At 50.7% G+C, this 10,504-nt stretch overlaps 1 protein-coding gene across 2 annotated transcripts; it reads right to left on the reverse strand.

Annotated features, from left to right (window-relative positions):
• Positions 1-378: 378 nt before the first annotated feature.
• NCAPH (non-SMC condensin I complex subunit H) lies at positions 379-10,504 on the reverse strand. Of its 2 annotated transcripts, XM_076359013.1 has the most exons (17): positions 10,305-10,504; positions 10,102-10,195; positions 9,680-9,772; positions 8,490-8,628; positions 7,821-7,939; positions 7,296-7,485; positions 6,621-6,712; positions 6,241-6,446; positions 5,617-5,765; positions 4,966-5,072; positions 3,830-3,952; positions 3,398-3,505; positions 2,540-2,707; positions 2,099-2,215; positions 1,761-1,846; positions 1,358-1,433; positions 379-891 (listed from the first exon to the last, which is right to left on the reverse strand). In XM_076359013.1, exons 1-17 carry the CDS (start codon positions 10,502-10,504, stop codon positions 832-834), a joined length of 2,127 nt encoding a protein of 708 aa, XP_076215128.1. In that variant the 3' UTR covers positions 379-831. The 2 variants fall into 2 exon arrangements, with proteins under 2 accessions (XP_076215128.1, XP_076215129.1); XM_076359014.1 differs by lacking the exon at positions 10,305-10,504 and having other exon boundaries at positions 4,966-5,069; positions 10,102-10,155.

Consider the following 10,504-nt stretch of genomic DNA (forward strand, 5'->3'; position numbering starts at 1 on the left):
TCAAGGGCTTCAGTCCCTGCCTGAGCTGCATTGGGAGCGCTGGTCTCCCTGCCTCATCACCTCAGACCCAATCCCGACCCGCAGACCGACTTCCTGGCTCGATCTTGGACCTGCTTCAGCACCATGAGCTTGCCTGGTGATCTCAACTCTTGGTTGAAGCTGGCCACCATCTCTGGGTTAGTCCTGCTCACGTCGTTCAGGTACTGGAGGACTGGGTCCTGGCTGGTGATGCTCCAGCCGTGCGACCCCATGGTTCCTGGTTCGCCTTTCTTTAAGGAGCAGCCCCGCTCTTGCTGCTCCCCGCCACTCCTGTGTTATTTTAACCTCTCCCCTGTTTTGGAGACTCCTTCTTCCCCGCCTCAAAGGCCCATCTACAAAGTCTGTAGCAATTTATTATCTTTAAGCTCAGTATAAAAGGTAAATCATTTTAGGGGATGAACAGGACTACAGGAGGAACTGGAGACGTGAGTAACAGTCAGTCCACGTACTGGGAATTACAGACAGAGGAGCCTTTTGCTAGCAGGCACTGGCGGTTCACAGTGACATGGAGGAACGCCGCTACCCAGACCCAGAAAAGAGCTGATGGATCGAAGATGGCAGGAGCCAGGCAGGCTGAGCTGCAACTGTCCATCTGTGCAGGTCCTATGTTTAGGTAGGACATCCTTGATTTAAAAGTCTTCCTGAGACGCAGAGACCAGCGGGATTTCTCAGCAACGGTGCTGGGAGGAGAAAAATCTGCCACTGATGAGATAGTCCAGAGCGAGCACCGGTCAGCTGGGAAGCTGAGCTCTGTCCTGTGGGTCAGCCCCGGTGGTCTGCTCCCCACAGGGCTCAGTTGCCTTGTTTCACTAGGACATCAGACAGGTCCTCCGTGCCCTCCAGCTTCAGATTCTGGGAATATAAAAGAAAAGCTAAGTTCCACAAAGCCAGACTCTTCCCCTCCGAGTCTGAAGGCCTGGCATAAAAAAAACCAATCACATGAGGAAGGTTCGGAACAACCCCAGCCCCTTCTGTCACCATCAGCACATACAAGACCAAGGCTTCCCAGCGGCTGTTGCTTTGGAGTCTGAAACGCTCACAATGCTTAGAACAACGCTGAGCAACAAAGTGCTCACCCCTCTGCAGCCAGACCCAAGGACAAGAAAGGACAGCAGTTAGGCTGGAAATGCCACAGGTGCTTAACCACGGGCTGTCGTTCCCAGCGCATCAGCCTGATTTATGTTCACTATAAGCATGAAACAGGGACTTAAGTTGAGCAGCCCTGATGTAGCAAGAAAATGGCCCTGCTCCCGGCGCTTTTCACTGCGTGTTTCACCCGCTGCTCCTACCACCTCTCCTGTGTGCACTCTGCGCTTACCTTCTCGTTTGCCAAATGCAAGAGGCAGGTGAAGGCTAATGGGACAGACAGATTGTTAGCCATCACAGAAGGCAGCCTACAAAAGAGAAGGGGGGAGGTTAGGATGGCCAGAGCCTACTGAAACCCGATGGATGCAGCATGCCTGCAAGGACCAGGTCGCCAAAGATCAGCTCCTCCCCAGGGATCTGGTTTTCTCTACCTTTCCCCTCCCACTAGCAAAGAATTTGCCAAGCTGAATGCAACCCGTAGCTCCCCCAGGCAAACCCAGAGAGCAAGAGATTTTTTTTTCCCCATCAGGGTTCAGTTAGCAGGTTGTAATAGACACAGGAGGGGTCAGCGTTTGCCCAAGCTCAGCTGAAGTCTGTCCCCATCTTCAGTCCAACCTGTTTTAGGGCCTCTCTACCTGTGAAGCAGTTCCTTTGTGATGCTGCTGAAGACCTTCTCGCCCACTACCGCTGATGTGTCCTTCTCTTTCTCTGCATCTTCCGCCTATTTAGCAAAAAGACAGACACTGCTGAGACAGATTTTGCTCCCCAGTACTCAGCCTTGCGTTCAGAGGAAAAACCACTGCAAGTTACACTCAGTCCGTCCTTACCAACCATCCCACGGGAGCAAGACTACTAGAAAGGAATTGCTGCTAAACCTGCCCGAGACTGTCTCTGCAGGAGTTAAGCGCAGTTACCTGCAGGGCATTCTCTTATCCTCGGGCCTATTGAGGTATCTGGCTCCCCCTGCCCTCACCTCTGCCACTGTTTCTTTCTTCTGTCCCTCAGACAAGAGATCCCACATGTTTTTCTTCAACCTCTTCATGTCCATTTTCTTGGCTGTCTTCGCATACTGAATTTCTATCTTATTGACCTGAGGAAAAGAAGTCTAGGGTTAGCTGAGAGCAACTGAGCAGAAGCAGCAGCACTATCCTCAACCAGGACCGCAGGAACAATCAAAACATGGTTCTCCTTGGGAACAACAGTGAATGCTATCTTACTACTAAACCTTTGATTTTTAATTCCCTTCTCTTACACAAGGGTTCATCTGGGCATAAAGTGTCCAGCAGCAAACCCAGGAGATCCTGCACCAGGGAAACTGCTGTCTCGGACTTCTAGCCACCCGAAGCGTTGAGCGGCTTTGCTCCAGACCCACCCAGTGAGCAGTTCACAGCTTGGCGACAACACAAGTCCTTACCTTCTGGGGCTCAGCAATGAGGTTCAGCTCTCCGTACACTGTGATATTGACGTCGCCGAAAACCCTGTTGAGCTCAGCGTTTTGATCCTCAGGGTGGGTGGTAAGGTTGAACTCCCCCATCTGGCCCATGAATTGAATGGGGTCATTATCATCATCGCTGTCTGCAGCCTGATCAAGAAGAGATACAGCAGTGAGGCCACCCAGAAACACCTTTGAGGAGCCAGAGATGTCCTGCACTGAGATAACAAGAGCACCCGCCTCTCAGGAGGGTGGCGATACCTGCCCACCTTCCCCATGGAACGTGTTCTTATTCAGCCTCTCCCCACGGCACGTAGGCTGGGCTAAGGCTAAACCCAAGGGAGATCTAGAGCGCAGAACACCAAAAGAATGTTCTACATGGAAAGATAAGAGAGACGAGGGTTCTCCTGCCAGTGTGGGACCAGGCGAGACTTGTCACGAACACGCTCAGGAGGCAGCACTGGCCTGGTAGAAAGCTGAAGCTTTAGAAGAAATCTACTTCAACGGGAGCTTGAAACAGCCGGGAGCAAACCTCACTGTGTAGAGATGACTGCAGAGGTAAGCAATGGCATTTACTCCTAACTTTAGGGCACAGGTGTATGGAAAAGGCTGGCATGGAGATTCTGCAGCAAACTGACTGGCAAACACCAAAGGCAGAGAGTTTAGTTGACGTTGTTAGAGTGAGGGGACAGGGCTGTGCGCAGAGACTCCCCCAGCTTTGCCATAATCTGCAGCTCCGATTCTTTTTCACTAGTAATTAATTCTGGACACAGATTCTTCCTAAATTATTCCCATCACATATCAAACATAGGCAACAGAAAGAAATCTTGTTCCAGTTACCTGCAATGCAGGGCAGAAATTGGAGGTGTCATTGGGGTTGTTGTAATCGTACTCGCCGATCTCATCTTCGTGATCCAATGAGCTGTCCGTCTCGGACATCCTGCAGAGCTACAGAGACAAAACCAGGGGTCAGGAAGGGAAAAACTCTAAGTGCTTCCCCAAGCAATGCCTGCACCTTGTTCCTTCATCACCTCCCCTTTTCCCAGCCTGCTGGCTCTTCCTCCTCCTCGCATACCAGCTCTCTAGCGAGCCCCTTGTAAAGCACAACAGCTAAGCACAGCCGCTTCGGCATCCACAAGTAGGTCAGTTCAGTGAGAGACATGCTGGCCCGTCTCCAGCCCCGAGGAGCACCCCAAAGCACTTCAAGCACTTGGTAAAGAGTGGTTTTGTGCACGGAATCGTTGCCAATAGGCTTTTAGAGAAGATTCTTACCTTAACAGCTGGTTTGATGAAGAGCTGGAGAATGTTGTTAGGGTCATAGTTGAAGTCTGTGGGAAGCGTGGTGCTCTTCACATTCTGGCTTTCCAGAATGGATTTGGCTAGAGTTACAGATGCCTGGGGAAGGTAAGACATACCGTTACCCATGAGCTATCTACTACTTGGGAGATTAATGCACAAATAAGTGCTTCGAACAGAGGTCTTCGTCTGAAAGGGGGCAAGTTCTGAGATGCCTCCAAAGAGGAATTCCACACTGGTCCAGTCAGTGCACCCAGTGGCTTCTGCGCAGCATCCTGGGACACGCAGCTGGACCCGCAGGGTCTCTTTGACTGACAGGGTATAAGCCAGGAAGAATCCAGCCTGTCCTGGTTTCGGCTGGGATAGAGTTAATTTTCTTCCTAGTAGCTGGTACAGTGCTGTGTGTTGGATTTAGTATGAGAATAATGTTGATGACACACTGATGGTTTAGCTGTTGCTAAGCAGTGCTTACACTGAGTCAAGGACTTCTCAGCTTCCCGTGCTCTGCCAGGTGCACAAGAAGCCGGGAGGGGGCACAGCCAGGACAGCTGACCCAAACTGGCCAAAGGGCTGTTCCATACCATGGGACGTCACGCTCAGTGTAGAAACTGGGGGGGGGAGTTGGCCGGGGGGTGGCAATCACTGCTTGGGGACGGGCTGGGCATCGGTCAGCGGGTGGTGAGCAATTGCATTGTGCATCACTTGCTTTGTATATTCTTTTATCGTTGTTATTATTATTTTCTCTTCCTTTGCTGTCCCATTAAAGTGTCTTTATCTCAATCCAAGGGTTTTACTTTTTTCCCCCCCCCCCGATTCTCTCCCCCATCCCACCGGGGCGGGGGGGAAGGGTGAGCGAGCAGCTGTGCGGTGCTTAGCTGCCGACTGGGGTGAAACCACGACACAGCCCCATTCTCCACCCCCAAGGCTGGTAAAACTCTCTACCTGTAATGTGACCTGGGGTCAGAAGACCCCGCATCAAGGAACGTACACGATGTTGGGTTTACAGACCCAGTTTCACAGGAGCATGAGATGAGCCATTTGCAGACGACAGTTCCAAGCCGCACTGGTATGGCAAGAGAGAGAGCAGAAAGAGGCAGAAGCTCAGCACATACCTTGGTCTTACGGAAATACACCTCAAAGTCAATATCCTCATCAAAGTTAATTTCAAACGCCTTCTTTGCACTCCTTTTCTTGGTCTCTTTTTCAGAGTCAGCATCTGCTGCGGAAAGGAAGGAAACTGTCAGTGCTTTGTGACAGAGTAAGGACAACAAGCTCACTCCTAACTTCAGCATCTGCTCTACCCAGAAAGGCCACTTACAAGGACTTTTCCCTTTGTTACGGGAAAGCAATAGGTGTTGTTCTCAGCTTCATGTTTTAAAGGGATCAGTATCTTTTTATAGAAAGAGAAAGTGTAATTTAACCTTCAGTTTTTATTCAGAAGGCGGGAAACAACAGCAGGAGCTGTATTAGTGCTAGTATCTCCTATTGCTGTGGTGAGAGACACCCCCTCAGCTTTGAGCATCATTAACAAACCCAAGCAACAGAGAATGCGTTAGACACCACAGGATCCACGTGTGACTGAGAGCCTTCCTGGTGTCTGAACTCAGTACTGCTTCCCATCTGGCTATAAAAGAGCCCTGCAGGCTTGTCCCCTTCTTTACTGTCCCTACTTTATGACTCAGATGCCACCCATCTCCAGAGGGAAGCAGGACCTGGCAGTAGCTGCATCTGTAGCGTATGAGGCGCTGTCTCTAAATACGTACATTTGTGTCGAGGTTTGAAACGCCAGTGCTCTGGGCCAGCCCACATTGACAGAGTTCGGGGACTGAAGTAGGAGTATTCCCCTGGTTTCATGGAGAGATGAAGGCATATTGTCCCGATGTCTCCCTCTCCAAAAGGAACCGCATCAGTTCTGGAAAGAGTACACATGCTGCTCAGTGAAATCATTCCTTTGGCACCCACCGGGCCCGAGCGTGCATTTAATATCCCGATCAGCTCTGTACAGACATCACCCGCTTCCTCTGCTGGCGTGTGTGCAGGACTCCCGCTCTTTAATCAGTGAACGGTACCGTGTGTGTTCACTGTCTGGAATCCGTGAGGCTGCTGCAAAAACAGAGGCGAATTTGCCAAAGGGCGGGCTGGAAACGGGGCAGCAGAGCGAGCAGATAAGCAATCACTCTGGGGAAACATGACCATACGAAAAGGTCCTCTTGGAGGGTAGAGATATTACTGTAATGCATTCCTGGACGTACCCGAAACTTGGGCGGAAAGCAAGCTATAGCCAGATGGGAAACGTGTACACAGTAAATTAAAAGATTCCCCAGAGAGCTGCCAGAAGTTGCCGTTTGCTATCAAAGCACAGCTATAGATTTTCAGTGACTACTTACCTCTTGCTCTTGTGGACTGTTCCAAAGGAGTTGAGGTTTTCTGTGAATTCCCCAATCTTGTCCGCTACTGTACTCCTGGGGGAGTCAGAATTGAAGTCGTCATCTGGCAGGGTGGCAACATAGTCTTCCACATTGCTGTCTATCTTCCCATTGATATCGAACACTTGGTCGCTCTTCTTAAATTTATCCAACAGGGCTGACACCGACTGTGGGAGAAGAAAGTGCTCAGGGAAAAAATTGCAGGGTATCAGCGGCCCTGCAAGCGCAACATCCCACTGCCCCGTGTATCTCGGAGATCGCTTTGGAGGCGAGCACAGAATACAGCTCATGTATCCCACCCGGCTCAAGTATCCCACCTGGCAGGGAGCTAACAAACGTACCTCATCGTGGGATTCAGCATCCCACTTTGTAAACTGGAAACCAGCCAGCGAAGAGCAGATGGGGCGTTTTTCAATGCACTGCGCTAGCAGGGCTAGAGACAAGGAGAGCAAGGGGGAGAGATTAGATATAGGATGAAACAACCAGCACCTAAAATAAGTGCAGGCATTATATCATTCTTAAAGCCACGTATGTAGACAGCCCTTCTTGCATGTAGGGCAGCGCAGGGCTCGCTGTAAAAGCAGTCGGGCTCATTTCTCAGCAGAAAGGGAGAGTTCAGTTGCTACCCTAACTCGAGGGTGGGCATAACGCTGGGAATCTTATCAGAGCAGCGAGGTTTGGTAGTACGTACAGGCTCAAAACACTCTAAGAAGGTCAGTCCTTAACCTGGAGCACAGTAATCTCAACTGCTGCACAGCTCAGATCATGTATACATGCTGTGTGACAGATCTGCCAGAGGTTAAGCTACACAGAGTGATCTAAAACCTACAAAGGTCCTGTTTTTCCAGCAACCAGTCTCAACTTGATCAGGATCAGAGCAATGGTGCCACAGGGTAGCCAAGCAGAGAACAAAAGCACAAGTCAAGCTGGCTGAGACTAAAACGAGCACGCCTGGGAGACGAAAAGGATCGAAAGGTCTGGATGGGCCCCTTTGCTTTGCGGTTACCGGCACTCACGCTTTAAATCTATCACTTTCACAGGATCAGAGTTTGGCAGCGTGAGCGTCTCTGAAGAAGGGAGAGGCACGATCTTCGAGTCAAAGAGGAGCTCACTGTGGCAGCTTTGGGTATGCAGCCCGGTGAGGAAAATGCCAGCTGTGCTGCATTCATCAAAAGACGCGGCTGTTTTCTGGAACATGGGATCAACCTACAGGTATGGAATGAAGCAGAGAATCAAGGAATGGTGCAGATGGAGGGGGTGAAGCAGGTCTCTGCAGGAGACTCTGAAGTACAGATCCGAAGGGAGAAGACCCATGCATCTTTTTCAGTGAGGAGAGAGCTCTCCCAGCTGTGTCACACAGGAGGAATATACGTGACTAGGAACAATCTTGCTATAATAGCAGAATTCACAGACGGGCATGTGAATGTTAGAGCCCGAGAGAGGAATGCACGATAAGGAAAACAACAGAAACGCGAAAGATGAGGCGACATCTCCTTTCCTCCACCAGAATGCAGCTGCTACAGCAGCCCCCCTCCACCCACCTCACATCTGCGATTAGCCTCCGACACATTGATGTTATTCAAGTTCCGCTCGATGGTTTTGAATGAGTGCTTTTTCTTCGTCTGAACTCTCTTGACAGCCTCAGGAGCTGGACTGTATTCTAAAAGGAAAAGAAGAACAAGTCACGCTTAGAAAACTTGCTAAAATACCCTACGGAGGGATAGCACAACTTTTTACTTCAGTTTGTACGACAAACACACAAAAACCCAGTGGGCACGAAGTTACCCAGTTAGGTATCTGTTAGCATGAACCACCAATGTTTTATTGGCTGGATGCTGCATTTCTTTTTATCGACTCTGTTTTATCTTAACAGCACGTTTTCATTTCAAAGCAAAGGACAGCAAAGGGTGGGGTGCTTCATTTTTCATGTTTCAGATTAGGCCACCTTTGGTTTGCATTCAAATCTGACAGGCCAAATCATTGAATACAGGATTGAGCAACAGATTCAGGTTCTCATCTCAACCCTCCCTGCTCAAGCACCCAGGCAAACTAATTCAGGATTTCCCAGCCCTTGAAAAATGAAGTTAGCGGTACTCTCCTAGATGTACAAAGCGCTTCGAAATTCACAGGTGCTATGTAAGTACACTGACATTTCTCTTACACGCAGCTGGAACGGGAACAGCTTAACAGAAAATGAGTGAATGGCACACCTCCTTCCGGGCTGTCCACGTTTTTCGTAGGTGTCGAGTCCTTGCCCAAGCCTCCAAGAACTTTGTAGGTATCTGCATGGACCACATCCACGCGCACGGCGTAAATCTTCGCGCTGGCATCAAGCGTGCCAGCTGCTATCTGGCAGGAGGAACAAAGGATGCAATCTTTACTTAGAAAGGAAAAAGTCTCATCTAGAAGATGCAAACGCAGAAGACAAGCTGCAGACCTGAATTTCTGAATGCTCTGCATTAAAAGCAAAATGGTGAACAACTGGAAAAGGATTTATCCTGAAACATACTGGAGACCTAGGTGCACAGCTGGGGTCAAGATATGTCTTCCCAGGCAGAACCTGTAGTTTGCTTTATCAGGTCCTTTGGAAGGGATCACACAGAAGAATACTTAAGAAGTTGCCAGGATTAAGCAATGGGAAGAAGCAGAAAGGTGCAGATTTGCATCTGCCAAGAGATCTCTCTCCTCCACCTCTCCTTCATGCCTTCTTTTGGGTCATCCTCTTGATACCAGTCTATTTTCCCAAATTATGAAGTCAAAAGAGGTGAAGTGCAGGAGATGCCAAGTGCCCTTTTCGATCACAGACACACACCCCCCCCCCGGAAGGTGAAGGACCACCCACTGAAAACCTGTGCACCGTTTCCCATCCCTTCCTCAGTTTCATCAACCATAACACAGCTAGCTCAGGCGTTCCTTGAGGCCACGTTCAAAAGCCCTGCCATTTGTTCATTCATCCAAGAATTCAGTTCTTCCTCCCAGCTTCAGTGAACTATTATAGTGAGTAAGTCTTTGCCCTGGCAAGTTCTTATTCTGATCCATCCCGGATCAAAATTAGTCCGGGAGTTAGCCACACTAACTTCCTTTCTTTTCCAGCCTTGTTTTGTTACCGGTTGTAACACCCAGTATTTATCTCAGAAGCCTCACAACTCTTACTTTTAAACAAGCTCTCCTTTTGAAGGACCGTAACTGAAAGAATTCAGCCTTTAATTTCTGTGGTACAAAAGGATTCAACGCTAAGCTTCTGCAAAAAGCGACTGTCCTGCCTCTACCAGATATTTTTAGTGGAAGTAACCAGCTCAGTTACCTTCAGCATTATTTGAGGTTTGTTATTGACTAAACCTTAGGCTAAATGCCAGTTGGAGACAAAGCACCACCGTGACCAGGCAGCGATTCCTCTCACCTTGAAGTTGGTCAGTTCAGAGTCCTTCTGTTTCAGGATCTCGGTCATATAGTCTATCAGGTGTAAGCCAAAGGCGTTCTTCGTGGTGATTTTCTGAAACAAAGCACAGCTCAGAACTGATCCCCTGGAAAATGACACCAGTCAAAACTGTCTGAACCCTCATCCCGCGGGGGTATTTACAGCACGACCGAGGGGATACGGTCCGTGCCACGTCCTACTTTGTCACTGCCGGGAAGGCAGCAACAGAGGCCCAGATCTGGCCGTGGCTTGGATCAGGGACGTGGCTCAGGGGCTTTGGAAGACCAAGGCTCAAGGAGTTTAAAATCCACCCCCCCCACACCCCGGCCTTGCAACCACCGCCAGACCAGAGGTGGTGTGAGAAGGGCCGGGATCAGGAGCCCTCCCCGGGGCGGGCGACTCACGTTCTCGGTGGAGAGCTTGATGCAGGTGCTGTAGTGGTCCGAGATCTGAGCGTTGGTCCACTGGGGGAGGGCCGGCAGCCATGCCTCCGCCTGCCTGGGGGAGACGCGGCGGTTTGGGAACCCTCCACCTCCGCGTACAGCCCCCCCCCCCCCCCCCGGTCCGCCTCCCTCCCCACAACTCCTCACACCGGGCCCGGCCGTACCTGGGCGCGGGTGAGGCAAAGCCCAGCGGCGAGTCGGTGCTACCGAGCTGGAGGTCGGTGGCCCTCGAGCGCCGGCGTTGCCGCCTCTCCCGTTCATCGTCGTTACCGGGGCACTCGGCCAGCACGGGGGTGCCGCTGCTGCCGAGGGACCGCGGGGCGGGGGAGGCGGCCGGGGCCCGCCGGGGTGTCGGGGCGCTCAT

The sequence above is a fragment of the Aptenodytes patagonicus genome, chromosome 24 (genome assembly GCF_965638725.1).
Source record: "Aptenodytes patagonicus chromosome 24, bAptPat1.pri.cur, whole genome shotgun sequence".
Classification (NCBI taxonomy): Eukaryota; Metazoa; Chordata; class Aves; order Sphenisciformes; family Spheniscidae; genus Aptenodytes; species Aptenodytes patagonicus.

Excerpts from the sequence above, each read along its gene's own strand:
- NCAPH (XM_076359013.1), bottom strand. The coding sequence starts at position 10,504 with ATGAGCGCCCCGACACCCCGGCGGGCCCCGGCCGCCTCCCCCGCCCCG. Across the intron at positions 10,196-10,304 it reads TTTGCCTCACCCGCGCCCAG|GCAGGCGGAGGCATGGCTGC; the intron begins GTACGGCCGGGC and ends CGTCTCCCCCAG. Across the intron at positions 5,766-6,240 it reads ACAGTCCACAAGAGCAAGAG|AACTGATGCGGTTCCTTTTG; the intron begins GTAAGTAGTCAC and ends TACTCTTTCCAG.